The 21,847-nt window shown below is 42.0% G+C and overlaps 1 protein-coding gene across 3 annotated transcripts; it reads right to left on the reverse strand.

Moving 5' to 3' along the window:
* Positions 1–275: 275 nt before the first annotated feature.
* Positions 276–16,511, reverse strand: LOC21400509 (protein VTE6, chloroplastic). Of its 3 annotated transcripts, none has more exons than XM_024163689.1 (6): positions 16,017–16,511; positions 15,210–15,251; positions 5,692–5,945; positions 5,124–5,247; positions 4,884–4,988; positions 276–558 (listed from the first exon to the last, which is right to left on the reverse strand). In XM_024163689.1, the coding sequence occupies exons 1-6, from the start codon at positions 16,476–16,478 to the stop codon at positions 463–465; spliced, it is 1,083 nt and encodes a 360-aa protein (XP_024019457.1). In that variant the 5' UTR covers positions 16,479–16,511; the 3' UTR covers positions 276–462. The 3 variants fall into 3 exon arrangements, with proteins under 3 accessions (XP_024019457.1, XP_010093454.2, XP_024019458.1); XM_024163690.1 differs by lacking the exon at positions 276–558 and adding an exon at positions 4,407–4,672; XM_010095152.2 differs by lacking the exon at positions 15,210–15,251.
* Between the last annotated feature and the right edge of the window lie 5,336 nt (positions 16,512–21,847).

A 21,847-nucleotide genomic window follows, 5' to 3' on the forward strand; every position in this document is an offset into this window, starting at 1 on the left:
TTTTTTTTTTTTTTTTTTTTTTTTTGATAAAAACGATACTTCATTAAAAGGCACGCAGCCAACAGAACAAAACATAACACAGTTCAGAGAGTACAAAATCAAAACAAATCCGACAAATCAGCACACACAAACCCAGTCCAGAAAGGACTAGAGCCCGGGAGGCAAGACACATCAATTACACCAAACTTTTTGTTAGTAAAACACCAAGTTGCTAAATTGTGTGCTATAGTGTCACCGTCTACTCCAATTTAAAATAGACTATATATAAATAATAGAAAAAAAATATTGGTTTTATATCTAGATTTGAATATTGCCAAATCAGTAATCCCAGACTCTGCCCTGAGTAGATTGTAGCGGTATGTCTTACAGTGTATAAAATGCCGTATATATTTTCTTCATTGTTAGAACTTCGTTGGCATATATCAAGACACCAGGTACCCCATGAAAGGGTCCAAAGGAAAGTTACATCCACCAGTTTTGAAGGACAAATTGCCGCATCAACACCGCCAAAATGCTGCCCATCGTTATGTTTATGACATTCACAGCGTCGTTGGTGAGCTACAAAAACAAGAAGTGAAATCATTCGAGTGAGACATTGAAACAACAAGACTAACAGGCAAAAACAAGAAGTGAAATCATTAGAGTGAGACATTGAAACAACAAGACTAACAGGTCAAACTGAAACATTAGATCCTAAATCCTTCGAGTCATGTCACCCGCCAAAAGAGGGAGTATTCACTGCATACTATTACTAGGGTACAAGTTAAAAGTGAAAAGGGTTATAAAACCCGATTGCACGACCAGCTCCAACAGAAGCCACACAAAACTTTGGGAATCCCAAATAAAAATCAGCAATGCCTATAAATCCATGCTTGAGGGCGGTAAGAACTTACCATTCACCAGCCCCAACTGTTAGATCTAATTTTACGTCGGGTGTCACAGATAGTGTTGGAACATTGTCTGGAACACTGGTTGATTAATTGAGTTTTGGATTAATTACGTTCAGTTGCTCGGGCAGAATAAAATGCACAAAGTAAAGAATTACACAATATGGTATCGCAGTTCGGTACACATACCTACATCTGCGGTGCCACTTCCAGACAGTAAACAGTTCACTATGTTCCAAAGATTTACAGACACCAACAGACTTATTCACTCAGGACTCCCTCCTAGATACAGACCCTGCTATGACGAATCTCCACAGTGATTGTTTAACGTGCACCACACGTTTTCAATCTGCTCGGCAAACTCCCTTCGTCTGGCAGAGCGCTGATAGGATTATGTTAGTCATTAGTAATCAATATAATAAGTGGTTAGTGGTTTGTTATTAGGGTTGGTTTGTTGTGTTTGTTAAGTAGTTAGTAGTTAGTTAGGCCTTGGGATTGATGACTGGATTAAGAGATAGTGAGTATACATAGAACAAAGGTAGAATAAGGGATGATTATTGAGTTTGTGAAACTTCTGAGAGAAGATAGTCTAGGGAGAGCAAGGGATCTCTCGAATATCCCCATATCTCTTTCTGTAACCCAATTTCCGCCATTGATATTAATCAAAGCTTCCTGTTAGCATTTCTCTTTCCGATTTGTCATTTTCAATTGGTTGTTTGGATTGGAGCTTATCAAATTGGTATCAGAGCACTTTCTTGGGCGAAATTCAGAGAAGATGGAGGGAACATATGGACGTTGGCAGCAATTAGAGAAGCCAATGTTTTCTGGAGAAGATCCGGATACGTGGATAGCAAGAGTAGAAGAATATTTCTTGAAAAATCGATTTTCAGAGCAAGACAAAGTGACGTTCATTGGGGCGTTCATGGAAGGTAAAGCTCTTCAGTGGTTTCAATGGGAGGATAGAAGGCGGCCATTCGTTTGTTGGAGTGCTTTTAAGACGCATTTGTTTCAATGTTTCCAACCAGTAAAGGGAAACTGTTCTATTGCGAAGGTTGAAGCCATGGTTCAAAATGTGGAACAACTTCTAAAGAGGATGGAGGAGAGATTTGGAGCGGCGGGGGCGTCGACCATAGCAGCAGATTGACGTCAAGAGCTATCAGATTGCAAGGTGAACGGCAATCTGGAGTCGAAATCTAGGTTTTCAGAGTTTCCAATCTTGGGGTTTTTGGAGGTTCGCGACCAAATCTGGGAGACCGAATCCGACGAGCGACGCTAGAGGAAGCGCGATCAGAACCCAAAGAACACCACCAACGATCAACGCCACATGAGCTGCGAACTAGTCTGTGTGACGATCTGCGATTAGATCTGAGTGGGCCGACGCAACCAGTTTTGGAATCGCAGGAGGATGACAACGATTCGATCAATTTTTCACGATCGGGTGCGATATCGCTCGGATCTGAGTCAACCGGCACCAATCTGAGGGCGGATGATGATCGGAGGCTGGGGAAGGAGGCAGATCTTCCCAGAGAAGAGTCTAGGGTTTTCGGACTTGGAGATGTTGGCTAGGATCATGTGGAACGGCACAAGGAAGGGCATATCAGACTGCCGAAGGGAAAGGTGGCTGAACGCGAGGAGAACCCGTGCAGTGGAGGGGTCGATCTCGACTAGAATCGACCCAATCTGCGACGGGACCAGTAGATCAGCATCGGTTGCGGCTTGGGAAGCCCAGATTTGCAACGGGGATATGCAATGGGGAGGGCCGATCGACGTTGGAATTGGCCTGGGCGGTGCTCAGGGTTGGCAGGAGTTACGATTTGTCCATAATCTTTTGGATCCACAACCTGGAGTTTAGATTGGCAGGGAGCAGTGCCGTGGAGTGCTGATTGGCAATGGGCTAGAGCTGAACTTCGACCAAAGGCCGCGCGGAGGAGAACTGGTGGACGGGGCACTGACAGACGTGGAAAGGCAAAGAGGGGGGCTTGTCTGGTTGCGTGATTTGGAGCGGGAAGCCAGCCCCGATCTGAGCCCATATGGGGCTCGTCGGGTCAGAGAATTAGACCCGGATTTGGCTGGGTCTTGCGATTCTAGTGTGGGCAGAGTCACATTGGGCTTGGTTGGGCCTAATTAAGGCGTAATAGGTTTAATAGGGATATTCGGCGTGAGTTCCAGCAAGATTTGGGCTGGGTTCTGAAATTCCGGCCGGATTTGGACTGGGTGCTGTGATTCTGGCGCGATTGGGGCTGATTTCCGCACAATTGGGGTTGGGCTTCGTGATTATGGTGCGATTGGGGCATATTCGGGCGAGCCAAGTGATGGGTTCACCTTTCCAAGGCTCTATTTTTGGGTTAATTAGCACTGAGTTGGGTTCTTTGAAAGTTGCTGCCACCTTTGACGTTCCAAGGTTCACGTACATTGAAATGGGAAGAAGATGGCATCATTCAAGTGCAATTACCTGATCAACACCCTAAGGACAAGGTGTCTTGGGGAGGGGAGTAATGATAGGATTATGTTAGTAATTAGTAATCAATATAATAAGTGGTTAGTGGTTTGTTATTAGGGTTGGTTTGTTATGTTTGTTAAGTAGTTAGTAGTTAGTTAGGCATTGGGATTGGTGACTGGATTAAGAGATAGTGAGTATACATAGAACAAAGGTAGAATAAAGGATGATTATTGAGTTTGTGGAACTTCTGAGAGAAGATAGTCTCTAGGGAGAGCAAGGGATCTCTCGAATATCCCCATATCTCTTTCTGTAACCCAATTTCCGCCATTGATATTAATCAAAGCTTCCTGTTAGCATTTCTCTTTCCGATTTTTCATTTTCAATTGGTTGTTTGGATTGGAGCTTATCAAGTGCTTCCTTCTGAAAGCAACAAATCCATCTCCCGAAGAAGGATGAACACTTCAATACGCTCACACACTCACATACTATACTCTGAATATTTTTCTCTATTAAGTCCGTTACCCTTTTTTTTTTTTTGAGCTGAACACAAGCCCTTAAAATAAGGCTTCCAAAGCTACTCGAGAATCACTCCCCCAAAGATCTTTTTTTCTTTTCATGATTCTCTTTTAGATTATTCCACAAAATCTTCTCCTCAAAATATGCGCTATCTTATCAAAGCTCCTGCACGTTATCTCCACGTCGAGCATGTTTAAATTCAAACTAGAACTAGATCTCCTTTTGAATTCAGATTATGCACCACCTTATCTAAATCCGACTCAATGTATAGACCAATATCACGTTGACTCCATTTTCACCTTTTCGGCATTAATATGCACTTTGAATTTCAAAACCGATTTTCAACATGCAGCATATAATCTCCTCGTTCAAATGGCATTTGGTTTGCACAATATATATATATCTTCACATGCTAGCCACAATCATTCTCAATGAAGCTGTACACCACATGCTATATCTCCCATTTATATCCAAATCCACTTTTGCAGATAAAGCTCACTAATTCTCTAGATAATATATGCCATTTAAACTTCAAAGCTCCAACGTATGCTATATGAATTCTGATTCTCCTTATCTTACCCGCTAAAGCTTCTCTCAATTAGATAACCACCAGATAAAAAATTTTCTACACAAATCTGCTCTCAAACGATTAAATATCCAACAAATATCTGCTTCAATACCGATTAAAATCAGCAAAAAATCTGCACTGAATCTGGTTTAAACTCATCACATAATCTGCACAAAAATTCCACGTAATCTGCACATAATCAGGTTCAAAGCTGCCTCCAAATTAGGCTGAAATCTGGATCTTCACTGAACCTTCTAGAACCTGTTTTTGAATCTATTACAGATGAGGACAGTTGCCAAAGCAGCCAACTAACAAAAACCCAACACCAACGTTCATAATATTGAATGAAAGCCTAGTTCACTCTAACACACCCGAAAAGAAGAAAGAATTATTAAGATAGAAAGATCTACAAGTGAAAATAAAGTAACAATAGAGGAAACAAAGAAAGAGTAGTCTTGACATGGTTGCCTACCCATTGAAATCCTTCCTTCTCTTGAAGAGCGGCACCTATTATGCTCTCGCCAAGATTGGCAATTTGGGAAGCCAGTACGCATATAACTGTTTCAGGTGCATTTATCTGTTTCACAAGAATAAAATTATTAAAGGAGACTCAAATTCTCTTATAAACGATGTCCAAAAATCAAAATAAAAAAAGGAAAAATAGCAAAGCAACATACGTTTGGACAAAGAGATGGAATATAGTAAACACTACCTGACCCATGAGACAAGCAACAGACGCAAGGAGAATTGAGGCTAAAACTCCAGCAAAGGTTCCCTCAACACTAACAGCTCCTTCTGTTCCTCTTGGGACTACTTTAAATGTTGTAACTAGATACCTGGTCGTAAGGCACAGATTTGAAAGATTAGAATTTTCACAAATATTTGAAATGCACCAGAAAACCTTGAATTTAAATAACAATACTCATTAATTGGTTATCAACCTACAACATGGTTTTCAATTGCTATATTTCTTAAATGTAAAAGGATCTCGTCTTTATTTTAAATTGTTCTAATTTAAAAGAAAGTCGACCCTCTCATTCTAAGTCATAATGATATTCCAATTTGCTGGAGCAAAAGCAGAGCAACATGAGCTTCTAAGTTAAGTAATTTCAATAAATAGAACAAGAATCGCAAAGGAAACAAAAGTTTCCACGAATTCAAAAATGTAACAATATGGTAATAATAAAAATAAAAATAATAAAAAAGAAACACTACGGTGAATGCTAATAACAGTGATAAGAGAGCCACATCCATACAAGCAGATATATTATAAAACTTACGTTGTTTTGCCATATGCCTTTCCTATCTCACTTGCAATGGTATCACTCAACTTAGTACAGAAACTGGCAACAAATCCTAGTTCCCAGATGCGGGAGTAAGCCTTTCCCCCTACTCCAAATATCGACAGAAAAGCGCAGATACAACCGGCAGTGCTGGAACCAATAACACTGCCAGGTCCTCTTCTTCCTTTCCTCCTCTCAGCTACTCCCTGAGCCTCCTTTTGCGCCATTTTCACCTTTGTTGCTGCCGTGCCCTGATTAGATAAAGAATTTCAGACCACATAGCATAAGGTCACGTAAATTGCAGCCTTAGAAATTATTTGCTTAAAGGCTGGAAGCATCAAGCAAATAAAACACTGCAAACTTTTGGAATCTGGTTGTGGAGAAGGTTTTGAAAATATTGGACAATTGGAAAAGGAGCTTTTTATCTAGAGGTGGTAGGTTGACTTTGATTCAATCAGTTTTGGCAAGCATTTCAATATATTTCTCGTCACTTTTCAAACTACCGGTGTCCATAGCAAAAGATTTAGAGTAAACTTAGGTGTTTCCTGTGAGATAGCTCGGAAAATGGTCGAATTGATAATTTGGTGGCTTGGAAAGTAGTTTCCCTGAGTAAGAAGGAAGGTGGGCTTGGAGTTGGGAATCTGGTAAGGAAAAATCAAGCCTTATTGGGGAAATGGTTGTGGAGGTTTCCTTTGGAACATGACTCCCTATGGGCTGCAGTCATTAGGAGCAAGTACGGACTCCAATGTAATAATCAGGACTCTAACATTGTAATCAGGGGTACTCATCGGAATCCTTGGCAAGGAATCTCACAAGGCATGGAATTGTTTCTTGAGAGAGGAAAATGGAGGGTGGGGAATGGTTCATCCATCAGATTTTGGGAAGTTCTTTGCTGTGGGGATAAGCCGTCGGCTGTCTCCTTTCCTAAACTTCTACAGTCTAATTAACAACAGGGATGTCAAAATAAAAGAGTGTGATAAACTTTCCAACTTGAGTTAGAATTTTGGTTTTAGAAGGAATTTAAATGACAGAGAGTGTGATCAGCTTTCTAATCTTCTCGTCTTTGGGGGATTTTTCTTTAGCGCCACTTGCTTTTGATCGGCGAGTGGGAATGTGTGATCCAAATGGATTTTCATGCAGTTCTTTTTTTCTTTCTTTGACTCAATCCGAACCATTGCATAACTTTGAACTGTTAGGCTCCTGGGAATTCTTTTGAAAATAATTGTTGACTGGAAAGAACAATAGCGTAATTGAATGGAAAATAACCAGAAAACAGGTCTGGTTCCTTTTATTGAAGCAAAAGAAACGGAAATACAAATAATAGGGGAATTCGAGGACCCTCTAGCCTCCCAAGTGATCGTCTCCTAATAGCAAAATTCTCGATGCCTTCTCTATTCCTGGCCTAGGCTATTTATTCTCAACCCTGTAACTAACAAGCCACAGCCCTCCTATCGTAACACGAATCCCCTTGCCTTCCCACATCCCAATGCCGAATATCCTAACCGTAACGCTTACCCCGAAGCTAACTGATACTCCAAATTACCCTCCAGCCCTTGCTTGCCCTTCTTCCCCCTTCTGGCATACATGAACTTGAGAGGTGGAGACCTAACATTACCCCCCTCCTCGAGTACAACCTTGTCCTCAACGTTGAAATCTGGAAATTGCTCCTGAATCACAGTGACAGGTTCCCAAGTGGCATCCCAAGAAGGTAGTCCGGCCCACTGAACCAACCTCGGCCACGTGACGACCCCCTACAATGATGGTGCGAGAACCCAAGAAGGTGGCAGGCTGCACCAGAAGTTCGAGATCCGTGGTCAACTGAGCAGGGAGGGGTTGACCCTTGTATTGTTGACCCTTAAACTGCTTCAACTGCGAGACATGAAAAACCGGGTGAATCTTGGCGGAGGCTGCCAGATCCAAGCGATATGCAACCGGTCCGAATTTCTCCAGAATAGTGAAAGGCCTATAGAAACGCGGGCTCAGTTTTTCGTTAACTTTCTGAGCTAGAGACTTCATGAAGGGTGAAGTTGCAACAAAACCAAATCACCCGGGGAAAATTAAATCTCTCGGTGACGCCGATCTACAAAGAGCTTCATATGTTGCTGAGCCAACCTTAGGTGCTCCTTAAGTGCATCCAATATCTGATTACGCTCCTGAAGTTGGACAGCGACCTCATGGACAGCAGTTGAACCATCTTGAAAACGGTAGAGAGTAAGAAGATTGCGGCCATAGACAGCCCGAAAAGGGGAACACTGAATGGACGCATTATAAGATGTGTTGAACCAGTATTCAGCCCATGGCAAAAAGGAAAGCCATAACCGTGGCTTGTCACAAGTAAAGCAGCGAAGGTACGTTTCCAAACAACGGTTGGTAACCTCAGACTAGCCGTCAGTCTGCGGGTGGTAGGCAGTGCTCGGCTGGAGTTTGGTCCCCTGCAGTTTGAACAACTCACGCCAGAACAGACTCATGAAAATCGGGTCGCGGTCACTCACAATCGAACGGGGAAAACCATGAAGGCGGACGATTTCACGAACAAATATTGAGGCTACCTGCTTAGCTGAGAACGGATGAGCCAAGGGGCAAAAATGGGCGTATTTGGAAAGCCGGTCGACGACCACCAAAATAGTGTCCATCCCCTGAGATTTAGATAGACCCCCAATGAAATCCATAGCGAGATCTTCCCAAATTTACTGCGGAACCGGCAAGGGCTGCAACAAGCCCGCTGGTGACAGAGCTTCCGTTTTAGCCAGTTGACACTTTTCGCAGCTGGAGACATAATAATCTTTGACAATTTGTTTCATACCTTTCCAATAGAAATTTGCCGAAATCCATTTGTACATCCGTAAGAACCCGAGTGGCCCCCTATGACTGAACTGTTGAAGTCATGAAGCACCTGAGGTATCCAAGCTGTTGGTAGAACTATCCGGTCCCGTAACCACAATAATTCATTGCGAACAACATAGCCTTCACTCACGGGCCTACCCTGGCAGATTTCCATGATGAGGGCACGACAATCTGCATCCTCGAGCTGTTCCTGTTTGAGGGCTTCCGTGTCGACCTGGTGAAGGACAGAGAGAGCTGCAAACTGTACAGGTGAGTCTTCCCCACGGCGCGAAAGTGCATCCGCCACCCAGTTCGCTGCACCCGGCTTACATTGCACCTTGAAGTCATAGCCCAGGAACTTGGTAATCAGCCGCAACTGCTCGGGTGGTAAGACTCGTTGGTCCAAAAGAAATTTTAGGCTCTGTTGATCCGCTCGAATGATAAAATGTCACCCCAAAACGTAGTGCCACCATTTTTGGACGGCCAAGACAATCGAGAAGTTCTCGTTCATATACTGACTTCAACCGGGAAGAGGGAGAAAGAGTCTTACTGAAATATGCAATCGGCCTCCCGTCTTGCATCAACACCGCGCCAACCCCACTGCCCGTGCATCAGTCTCTAGGATAAACTCCCTAGTGAAATCCAACATTGCTAATACTGGAAGTTCAATCATGGTGCGCTTAAGTCAACAGAACGCGGCCTCCTCTGTGGGTGTCCATGTGAAGGTTCCTCTCTTGAGCAAATCAGTGAGGGGCCGAGCGAGTGAGCCATATCCCTGAACAAACCGTCGATAGTAACCAGCGAGACCGAGGAATCCACGAAGTTCGCGGACATTTCGCATAGATGGCTAGGACAACATCGCGTTGATTTGGAAGGATCTGCAGACACTCCCTCTGCCGAGAGCACATGTCCCAAATAATTGATCTGCATTTGCCCAAAGACACTTCCCATAGTTAGCAAACAAAGCCTCGCTATGCAACACTTCTAACACGTTCCGCAGGTGAGTATAGTGGTCCTCCCATGACCTGCTATAAACCAATATATCGTCAAAAAACACAAACAAATTTTCGCAGGAAAGGGCGGAATACCGAGTTCATTAGTGCTTGGAAGGTGGCCGGCACGTTGGTAAGGCCGAAGGACATGACGAGGAACTCGTAATGCCCCTCATGCGTACGAAAAGCCGTCTTCTCCACATCGCTCTCGCGAACCCGTATCTAATGATAACCAGACTTTAAGTCTAGTTTAGAAAACACCATCGCGCCATGTAATTCGTCCAACAGCTCGTCAATTATTGGAATCGAGCACTTGTCCAGAATCGTCAGCTGATTCAACGCTCTGTAGTCGACGCAAAATGGCCAGCTGCCATCTTTCTTCTTGATCAGGAGCACCGAACTAGCATAAGGACTGCTGCTAGGTCGAATGATCCTAGCATCATATCCGCTACTAACCTCTCAATTTCAGCCTTTTGAAATAGGGTCTGATGTTTGGCGGTGTGGCGCCATCTCGAGGGACAATGCAATGCTCCCTTGTGCGTGGTGGAGGCAGTCCCTCAAACATGCTGAATACAGTGTGGAATTCCCCGATGAGTTGTTCACACCGTGGCGGGATTGGGCGGATTTCACTTTCAGCCTGACTGTCGTTTGCTGTGCGAATTTCCAACAGTACCCCATCCCTTGTATTGGCCCAAATCCGAGATAAGGAGCGCAGGCTTCTCGGGAAATAACTCAAGGAAAGGTCACCTGTCCAACATACCCACTCCGCCCCTTTCTAAAACCTCATAGTGAACTTGGCCCAATCCGCTCGAACCTCCCCTAACGTCCGCAACCATGAAATTCCTAAGACCAGATCGGCACTGCCCAACTCAAATGGAAAGAAATCTTCGACTACCTGATGTCCCTGTACAAGCACCTGTACCCCCCTGCAAACTCCACTCTGTTGGAAACTCATTCCATTGCCTTACCTCGATCTTGTGCCGAACGGTTAAATCAGTGGGTATGGCGAGATTGTGCACTAGATCCTCAGCAATGAAGCTGTGAGAGGCTCCACTATCCACCAAAATAATCACCTCCCTCTCTCCCAGCGTCCCCTTTAGCTTCATCGTTTTTGCCGTGACCATTCCCTTGAGAGAGTTCATAGATAACCCTAGGGCTTCCTCTGCGGGCCTTCCCGCATCCTTGGTCGGCTCTTCCTCTTCTTCCTGGCTCTCCCCTTCACTTCCCTCGTCTTCCCCCACTGTGAGAAGCACCTGCAGCTGCCAATTTTTGCATCAGTGGCCTGGGCTGAATTTCTCATCGCACCTGAAGCATAACCCACGTGCTCGCCTCTGCTGGACCTCATCGTAGGATAATCGCCGGAAATTGGGGCCACCGTCCGCCGTTGGACCTCTTGTCGTCTTGGGTTCGCGATTTCGTTGAGCCGTACCTAGGTCTCACGAATTTTGGGATCGAAGGGAGCTCTCAAGTCTTTCTACGGGGCTGTAAGTTGGCGGATTCGGGTTTGGGCTGCTAAACCCAACTCACCTGCCCCACTCGGATCGGATATTTCGCCCCGCCCGAACCTTCCGGATCCGATCCACGGCCTCCAACCGGTCCTTTGCTTGCTGGGCTAGATCCATAGCCTCCCTCAGGTTAATGGGCCTATGCATTTTTACCTCAGCCCTGATGTCCTCCCTCAGCTCATTGAGAAAAGCCCCTGGGAAGACATTCTCAGGTATACCCCTCATCGTCGCTACGAGAGTCTCGAACTCTTCCCTATACTCCACCACCGTCCCACCTTGTCGGAGTGCCATCAGCCTTTCCGTTGGATCTCCCTCCTGAGAGCGGCCGAAGCGATGGAGGATGGCTTCCCGTAAGTCCATCCAACCGACGAAGGGCTCCCGACCGTCGACCCACTGGTACCACCCTAGTGCTCTCCCCTCCATGCAGACGGAAGCCGCCAAGACCTTCTCTCCCTCATCAATGTCGTTAATTGTAAAATAACGTTCGGCTCGGAAAATCCACCCATGTGGATCCTCTCCATGAAATAAAGGTAGTTCCAGTTTCTTACCTTGGTGTTCCATCCGTGCACGTGGTCTTTCCGGTGACTGGTAACGGTGATAGCCATCTCTTCCCCTCGTGTGTTCTCTCCTCAGTGGGCTTGGATCTGCTCGGGCTGGGCGGCCAGGTTCTCGCCTGGGTGGAGTCTGATCGTTCCGGATCTCCCCTGGGGGAGAGTAGTCTTCCCTAGCTCTCCTCAGAGGAGAGTGTGGGTTGCGAACTTGCTAGATCATGAGCTCCTCGAGTCAGTTGATCGTTCCCTGTATACCGTCCACCTTGGCTCCCATCACGGCTACTTCCCCTTACACCTCGCCGAGCCTCACTCCCGCGGACGCCACCTCCTCCTGCAACCTTGGCACTAGGTCCACCAATGTTTCGAAGGTTTGTAGAGCATTCTAGAAATTGTTCAGCCTCCTCTCCAGCGGTCCCCAACGATCTTGCTGGTTTGCCATGGATCGATCTCTGATACCAAATTGTTAGGCTCCTGGGAATTCTTTTTGGAAATAATTGTTGATTGGAAAGAACAATAGCGTAATTGAATGGAAAATAACAAGAAAACAGGTCGGGTTCCTTTTATTAAAGCAAAAGAAATGGAAATACAAATAATAGGGGAATTCGAGGACCCTCTAGCCTCCCAAGTGATCATCTCCTAATAGCAAAATTCTCGATGCCTTCTCTATTCCCGGCCTAGGCTATTTATTCTCAACCCTGTAACTAACAAGCCATAGCCCTCCTATCGTAACACGAATCCCCTTGCCTTCTCACATCCCAATGCCGAATATCCTAACCGTAACGCTTACCCCGAAGCTAACTGATACTCCAAATTACCCTCCAGCCCTTGCTTGCACTTCTTCCTCCTTCTGGCATACACGAACTTGAGAGGTGGAGACTGATGGAAACCTCAACTAATTGACAGAGAACGAGACAAAGAAATGAGAATTTTATTCAAATGCAAGAAATCAACTCACTTTAACAATGGTGATATTTGAGAGATCATTGACTCTCCTCTATAAACTCTATACAACCCAAAAAGCCCCCAAAACTCTCGAGCCCCAACTTATTTATAGGCTCCCCTGCTAACACACTAACAAACTAACCAATTTTAGTTATTACTAAAGAAGCTTCCTCAATAAGACTGTTGAAAGCTTTCTCAACAAGATTCCACAGTAACCCATATCCACGTCAACAACTAATCACTAACGTTTCTTGGTTATTTATAGGCTCCCTAACACACTAACAAACTAACCAATTTTAGTTATTACTAAAGAAGCTTCCTCAATAAGACTGTTGAAAGCTTTCTCAACAAGATTCCACAGTAACCCATATCCACGTCAACAACTAATCACTAACGTTTCTTGGTTCTTATCTCTTCACACCTGAAGCATAATCCACGCTCCCTGCACCGCTGCAATTCAGTGTCAGAAATTTTCTTCCTGAAGCTATCTTGTTTCCTCGTGGACTGAGAAAAACTATTTTCGTGGCTCTTGTTGACCGACACGCCTAATTGGCTGGAGTTGGTATGTGTCAACTCTGGGGATCCCTCATTTTTTTCCACCAGTTTCAGTGGATTCCAACTGGAGCCACTACCCGGCCAACTTGCAATGCCTCCAAGTGTTGAATTCTTCATCCCATCAATTCTGAAAAATCCAGCCCCTTCACCACTTGTTCCAGCTCGTTAAGTCCTCAACAACTAGGCCCGCCCAAGGGCCCAATTCTTTTCTTCAATTTTTTGGGCCATATCCATCAGTTGAGAGAGGCAGGCTTTCACCATTCAGACTTCCGCCTTGATCTCCTCAGCTAGACCATTTGAGAAGGCTCCCATTAGAAACTCCTCGTCGGCTTCTCGCAAAGGGGACGAGAGCAACTCGAATTTCTCACGAAACTCCGCCACCGACGAGTCTTGTCGCAAAGCAATCAAAGCCTCGTAATGGTTGCCAGTTTGCGAAGACCGAAACCGCTGTATCACGGACTCCTTGAATCTCGGCCATGAAATGTGACCAGATCTGGATTCCATCCACTAGAACCAGTTCAATGCCTTCCCTTCAAGACCGATAACAGCCGCCGCCACACGTTCTGCCTCTTCGACGCCTTGCACCTGAAAAAACCGCTCAAGCTAAAATAGCCAACCGTGCGGATCCTCGCCACTAAGGAGAGGAATTTCCATTCGACGGAAACGCGGTTCCCAACCGCTCGGCGCTGGTCCATTACCGGAACGATTTGCCGCCATGGTAGGACCACCACCTTCATCACCGCTTGAAGCAGATGCATTAGCTTGCTCGGCCTATGGATTCGCATTGCCTCCCGATCGCATCCAACCGGTAAGTTCCTTCATATACTCCCTCACGGCTCCCATATCCTCTGAAAGTTGTCCGACAACCGTTTTGAGTTCTCCGACGTCTCTCTCAACAACTTCCATTTTACTGACTTTTGAAGCGACCATTCCCAGACGAAACTGCTCTGATACCAATTTGATGGAAACCTCAACTAATTGATAGAGAACGAGACAAAGAAATGAGAATTTTATTCAAATGCAAGAAATCAACTCACTTTAACAATGGTGATATTCGAGAGATCACCGACTCTCCTCAATAAACTCTATACAACCCAAAAAGCCCCCAAAACTCTCGAGCCCCAACTTATTTATAGGCTCCCCTACTAACACACTAACAAACTAACCAATTTCAGTTATTACTAAAGAAGCTTCCTCAATAAGACTGTTGAAAGCTTTCTCAACAAGATTCCACAGTAATCCATATCCACGTCAGCAACTAATCACTAACGTTTCTTGGTTCTTATCAGAGACCTAACATGAACCTTTCAATTTTATTTGGAAATCTTGTGCTCCTAGAATTAAGGTATTTGCTTGGTTCCTTTTTCATAGAAGGCTTAATACTTGTGAAGTGATTCAGAGTAAATATCCCCATCTTGCCCTTTCTCCTAACTGGTGCGTCTTGTGCAAGCAAAATGATGAGACTATAGATCATTTGTTTTTGCAATGTGATTATGCACGCTCCCTCTGGTGCAAGTTATTTACAGCTTCTGGTCTTAGTTGGGCAGTTCCTGCTCGGTGTAACGATGTAATGGTGGAAAAATCATTTGGTTTTGGTAAGGGTAAGAAAGCCCGTGTGGTTTGGAACCTCTTAATGTTGCTATCTTCTGGGCAATTTGATTAGAGAGAAACCAGAGAATTTTCAAAGAAAAGGAGACGCTAAAAGAAGATTTGTTCGATAAGGAAAAAATTTTGGCTTCCCTGTGGGCTTCACCAGACTCAACCTTTAAGGATTTCCCACTTTCCTTGATTTTACTAAGTTGGGAGGATATTAAAGGTTTTCCCACGTTCCTTGATTTTGTTAAGTTGGGAGAATACTTTAGTGTAGTTTGTATGGTGTTGTAGTTAAGTTTTTGGTTTTGTGTTTATTGATCTGGTTTGTTTCTGTTAGTTTCCTTCTTTCTTTTGGATGGATAGCTCATTCATCCTCTCTCTGTAACTTTTTGATGACATCAATAAAGTCATCAGTTTCTTATCAAAAATAAATAAATGAATAAAACACTGTAAACTCAAATTCCACCAGAGGAAAAAAGAAAAAAAAAAGAAAAAAAAAAAAGCAAAAACAAAAAACAAAACAGCTCAAACTATAATTAAAAAAAAAGAAACACCTCAAACTCAAATGATTGCTGAATAGCTTCTTGAAAATCCAACTACTCCTAGAAGAAATGGGAAGACAACCAAATCTCATAAGTCATAACAGTGAAACAGATTTAATTATAAGTAAATATAAAGTCACACATTTCCAATTGCATTAGTGCTACCATGACACGTCCCATTACATGCAGGTTGTCGCAACAATAATTCTAAAGGCAACAAGTCTTTAATTGCCACCTGGTTAATAAATAACCACAACCTTATGCACTTGGATTTGAATATGATCTTTCCCATATATTGAGATGCATTTACTGACTAGATGTCTAGTGTACAAAGAACAATGAGGTTTCAGAAGCTGAATGATTCAAGCTAATAAAGTAATGTCTTTTAATCCCTAAAAATAAGTTATGTTTTTCAACTTTGCAGGAGATGGCACCAAAAGGGGGTTGAATGCAGTGGCAGAACCATCAAATTTTAGAATTCTAATTGTTACCCTCAAAAATTCTAATTGTACTCTTATTTTATAAGGAAAATAAGAATTGTGTCTCCATTCAATAATAGGAATATATAATTATGTCTACATTCAATTTAAAACAAAAAACAAAGGCTCCACCACTAGTTGAATGTGACAAAATCTTAAGCAGAAAGTTGGCATCTGGCCATTTCACTTATTTAAAAAGAAAAAAAAAATTCTCAGGAAAAAACGAAGTGACATTCCGGTAACTAAATATCATATAAACTAACAACCAGATCAAGATTCAGCCACCGCAATTCAAAAAACAAAAACAAAAGAGAAAACAAAAAAGAGAAATTTAGCTTACAATGACGAAATATGTGGCTACAAGGAGAAAACCAGAAGGTCCAAAAGCGCGCCAAGTGAGAGTTCCCAGCAGGAAAGCAGCTACAATGCCGGAGAAAGAAAGCCCACCGACCAGAATCGGAGAACCCAGAACGAAGATCACAAAGTTGCTGAGAATGGCGGACTGCCACGTGGGAGGCGACGATTGGATCAACCTCACGGCCTCCGACACGGCGGTCGGAACATTGCCGGCGTGGACCATCGTCGTCTTCGTCGGCGTTGGGCAATTGGGAAATTTGGGAATTAGGGTTTTTCTGGTTATGGTTTTATAGAGAGAGGAGCGGTGCAAGTGTAGAGAAGGAATCGGAGTAGACTTATTGTGGATGGGAACGTGCAGAAGAAGAAGAGTTGAAGAAGCCAAAGACATTTTTCTTCTGTTTTTTTTTTCCCTTTTTTCCTTTTTCTTTTTTCTTTTTCGCCACATTTGAACTGAGCGTGTTTGTGAAGGAAAGAAATAAACAAGTCAGCAACAGCGAAGCTGTCTACGTATGATGGTGAGGGGGCACAGTTTTTTTTTTTTTTTTTTTTTTTTGCTAAAAATGGATTTCATTCCAAAAGGAAAAGGCCCGCACGGCTACATAGAGAAATAATATAAGGGGTTGCAATAAAATTTAAAAAAAATTTTAAATTTTAGTTATAATTTTATTTAAGTTCATATTTTTTTATAAAATTTGAGTTTGAATTCGAGTTTGAATTTGAGTTTGACCTCGAGTTTAAAGCTAAACTCGAGTTCAAGTTTTCCCTTCAACTCGAGTTCATAAACTCAAACTCAAGTTAATGAACAGTATTTTTCTATTCTTAAAAATGTAATAACTTTTTTGTTTTAATTTTGATTGAGATGATTTTTTTTTTATACATTCACAACAAAAAGATGAATAAAACTACACTCATATACCCTATTAAAATTTTTCATCACCATTGAGTTTTTATTAAAATATTATATAAATACAAATTTAAGTTTTAACTCACCCAAACACAAACTCAAAAAGACGTTTGGTTGGAGGATTCAAACCATGTGATTCAAATTATTTTCGATTTACGTGAATTTTTTGTGAGAGAAAATACTGTAGCGAACCATGAATCATGATCCAAATCAGGGAACGAATCCTTCTACCAAACATCCTTTCAATTCAAATCATAACTCAAATGTGCACATTCAAACACAAACTCAAATTACAATTTTAACTCAAGATATAACTCAAACTCAACTCAAGATCACCACTCAAGTCACCCTAACTTAAAAATGCAAAAGAACAACCCCTAAGCTCCATATAGGAGAGACTAAGGTGTTTATAGTGGTGTCAAATGGGCCGGGCCGTCCATGGACGGCCCGGCCCAGCCCGTAACAGTGCCAGATTCGGCACGGTCCTGTATGGTACTATTACGGACCGTGTCAGCCCGGCACATTTAATGGGCTAGGGCTGGGCCTCGGCTTCTCAACCCGCGGCCTAAGCCCGTGAAGGCCCGCATCCCGGCCCAAGCCTAGTTCGGCCCAAGCCCGAATTCGGCCCTTCGTCGGCCCGACCCAGACCCGTGAAAAAGCCCTCAGCCCATTCTGATTGTGACCGTTGGGCGCTTTGCGGGCCCAACGGTCACAATCTGAAAAAGCCCCAAAAATCCACTATAAATACCCTTTAAATCCACCCTAAATCTCACATAACAATTCACTCTCAACTTCTCATCTCACTCTCATTCTATCTCTCATATTGCCTCTTTGATTTTGATTCTAAGTTTTTTTCTCGCGATCACTCATTTTCTTACTCTTTCATTTACAAAGTTTAAGTTCAATCAATTTCGAGAAAATGGCCGCATCAAACTTCCCTGATTTCAATGCTCTTTTCTGAGCTTGGTGATGAGTCATTTTTCGAGGATGAAATGATGCCTCCTAACCCCACCCCCACTGAACCAGAAAATGATCCAGTTGATAATGCTTCAGTGCACAACGAGGAAGTTGGAGAACGCACTAGGGGAAAAAGACCGCGAACTTCTCCTACATGGCGGCATTTCACAGAGGAGCCCCGACTAAATCCAAAAAATAGGTGAAATGAAAATTCATGTGGTATGTAAGTATTGTAAAAAATACTTTTCTAATAAAAAAGATGGGGGTACTGGTCATCTGGATAAACATTGGAAAGTATGTCTACCGTTGCACTAAGGTGGGAGTGTGGACTCCCACCAACAAACACTATCATTCACATCACAAGGGTTGCAAGATTTTACATACAATGCACAACATGCTCATGAGGCACTAGCTAAATTTCTAGCTAGTGTCGAATTACGTCTTTCTTTTACAGATGATGCGTCATTCAAAAAATTCATACAGACATCCTTCTACCTGTAATTTAAACGGGTAAGTAGAAACACAACTCGTTCTGATTGCATGAAAGTGTTTTATGCAATGAGACAATCTCTTGTTGATAATTTTAAGACTTTTAATGCTACTGTATCTTGTACTTCTGATCTATGCGAGGGGTGCAATAAAACTGGACATTTACGTGTCACGGCGCATTATGTTGATGATGAATGAGTTTTACAAGAAAAAATAATAGGTTTTCGTTTATGTCCATATCCCTATAACGCAGCCACTATTTTTGGTACAATAATGGAAATTTTTTAGTTTTATAGGATAGAAGATAAAGTTTTAACTATTACTTTTGATAAAACGTTACCTAACATGGCTGCAATTAACATGTTTAAACGTAGTTTGAAACCAGTGTTTTGGGGAGAAATTTTTCATCAACGGTGTGCATGTCACATAATCAATTTAGTAGTTCAGGTAGGAATTGAATATATTTCAGCTAATCTAACAAATATTAAAGAATCTTTATCCTTCATATCTAGTTCTGGAGCTCGGCTCCAAGAATTCAAACAATATTGCAGGAACAGTCAGATGTGCCCAAGAAAGTTCTCAACCGACGTGAGACATAGGTGGAATTCCACCTATTTAATGTTGAAGGTTGCACTCCCGTACTCAGAGCTCATCACAACGTATGTAAATAGTAAGAACGATCAACTTTTAATTTTTGATACAGATTGACAGATTCGTGAGTATTTTTTAAATTTCTAGAAGTTTTTTACAATGATATTGAATTACTTTCTGGAATTTACTATCCTACTGCACATTTAGCTTTACATCAATTATTTAATATTTCATAAATATTTTCATATTATAGGTATACAATACTTTTTGAAAACATAGTTAAGCTAATGGAAACTAAATTTAAAAGTTATTGGTGAGGTTGTCCTATGTTATATGCATTAGCAACCATTTTAGATCCTAGGTGCAGAGTAGATGAGACTGAATCTTTGATGACTGCTACAGCAGAAAATTTAAGTGTTGATATGTAACTAACTATTACTAATGCTAGGAAAATGTTAGAAAATGTATTTGGCTTGTATGAAGCAAAATACAACACACGACAAAAAGAACAAGAAACTTCGACCTCAACTAGTAGTTCGGGGCCTAAAGGCTCGTCGTAGAGTTTCTTGAAAAAAAAAAGAGAAAATGGTAGGATCGTCATCAACACAAGCGTCTACCAAACTGGTAAAATATTTTGAAGTAAATTTTATAATCGATAACGATAAACTAGACATCTTATAGTGGTGGAAGAGCAAGAGCGATCGTTTTCCAACACTGTCTGTAATAGCTCGTGACATTCTGACAACTTTAGTGTCAACGGTAGCATCAGAGCAATCATTTAGTGCAAGCAACCGAATTCTTGATGAGAAGAGAACCATAATGCATCTAGATATCTTAGAGGGGCTAATATGCGTTAAAGACTGGGAAGATGCCAAAAGACGAAAACAACAATACACAGATGATTCAACGCAAGACTATTTTTCTATCTTAGAAATAACAGAATCTTCTGGAAGCACTTAAGTTTTGTAATTTACTATTCCTAGAATACTGCACTCTTTTTTTCTTCACTAAGGTTTTGTCTGATCTCCCCACAGGTTTTACTTGACAAGGTTTTTAACGAGGCAGTCATTTATGTGTACTTATTCGTATTATCTTAATTCAATAAAATCACATCTTTTGGAGACATATGATATATTTTCTTTTTTTTAATTAAATTTTAGAAAAAAAATTACAAAGGCCAGGGCCGGCCCGTGAAGGGCCTGGGCACAGGCCCGGCCTTGGCCCTTATGGACTAGGGCCGCGGGCCTGAGATTATCTCCTCAGACCCGGCCCTAGCACGACCCTGCACTGTGCAGGGCCGTGCTAGACACGGCCCAGGCCCGCCATAGGCCTGGGGTCGAACGTGTCGTGCTGGCCTGACATGACACGTTTGACACCTCTAGGTGTTCACAGAATCTATAAATCTAATTGATTCGCGAAATCTAATCTAATATGAAATTTTAGATCGGATTGAAAATGGTTTTAGATCGGACACTGATTGAAATTTTTTCAATCTGAAGGTTTTTGATCGGATTACGGATTGAGCACTTTTCAATTCGTGAAATCTGCGAATCGAAAAATATGTATATACATATATATAATTTTTATAATTATATATATATAAATTTTATAAGCTATTTTTTTTTTAAAATGTTATACTAGTATGTTTTGTTACTTTTTCAGAAAATTCAAGTATTACTTCAGAAAGTGTGGATGTTGAATTACTTTAAAGTAACGATAAAAATTTTATTTTGAGTTTAATTGAATATATTTTGTTATTGTTAATTGGATTGTAACAAGCTAGGTCTCTTTTTTTTCTTCTTTTTTTGCTTGAAGTAACAATTTAGATGTTTATTAATATTTCATGTTGTGTTTATTTTGTATGGATGTTTATTAATTTATATTTTTAAAGGCCGAAATTCGTGAATACGGCCCAATCCGCAAACTTTAATAAGTATTGGATTGGATTGGATTTAATCCGAAAAGATTTTAGATCGGACACGAATTAAAATTTTTCTAATTTACAATTCTAAATTAGATTACAGATTAACCTTTAATATGCGGATTGGGATCTGTGAACACCCTTAGGAGAGACAAAGACAAAAGCAACCTAAAATACACAGCAAAACAACCGAACAAGAACTTCCACCGATTCAGACAAGAAAGAAATGACCGGCAACACCAAAAGAAAAATACAACATCCCACTAAAACGCTCAATTAGGGAACCACTCTGCAGTGTCAGAAAGTGCCTGGATTGGAATAACCCCCCCAAGGAATGGAACCAAAAAAATTGTTGCATCTAGCCCGCTTAGCGAGGTTATGAGCAGCAAAGTTGCTCTCTCTATTAAGCCACGTTATCTCCTTGGCCACGAATCTGGAGCAGAGCGTGTCCCGTTCACGTTTGATGTTTTTATCACCCACGGCATAGCTTTATTCAAGAAATAATTCATTGCTGCGTTGAATATTCCTTTTTTTCCCGAATAAATTGAATATTCCAATTTGGTAATAACACCATTTTTTTTTCCTTAAATATGAGGACGTAAAAATGAGTTTGACCCAAGAATTCAAAGGCTCTGAAATGAGGGAACATTGCACATTTTGTGTTTCTGCATGTAGCGGAAGAAAATAAAAGTTAAATGTGATTATTTTTAAGAATTTTTTACCGTAATAAAACTCGAATCGGTAAAATAAATGCGGCCTAACGCTCTCATAAGCTCCAACTCCAGCTCTAGCTCCTTGACCAGTTGGTCAATTCCGCTGCCTCGATCACCACTACCACCATCACCATCGTCCTCCCTAGAAGGTGTATGCAAGCTCGAATTTGCGCTTCCATAGTTCACCGAATTCAGAACAGAAACAAGACAAAAATTCCACATACTCACTTGAGAACAAA

The sequence above is a fragment of the Morus notabilis genome, unplaced genomic scaffold (genome assembly GCF_000414095.1).
Source record: "Morus notabilis unplaced genomic scaffold, ASM41409v2 Scaffold243, whole genome shotgun sequence".
Lineage (NCBI taxonomy): Eukaryota > Viridiplantae > Streptophyta > Magnoliopsida > Rosales > Moraceae > Morus > Morus notabilis.

Bases quoted from the DNA above. Each gene is read 5' to 3' on its own strand.
- LOC21400509 (XM_024163689.1), bottom strand. From the start codon at position 16,478: ATGTGGCGAAAAAGAAAAAAGAAAAAGGAAAAAAGGGAAAAAAAAAAC. The intron at 5,248-5,691 runs GTAAGTTTTATA...CCTTACGACCAG, and splicing joins AAGGCATATGGCAAAACAAC to GTATCTAGTTACAACATTTA. The intron at 4,989-5,123 runs GTAGTGTTTACT...CTTGTGAAACAG, and splicing joins TTGCTTGTCTCATGGGTCAG to ATAAATGCACCTGAAACAGT.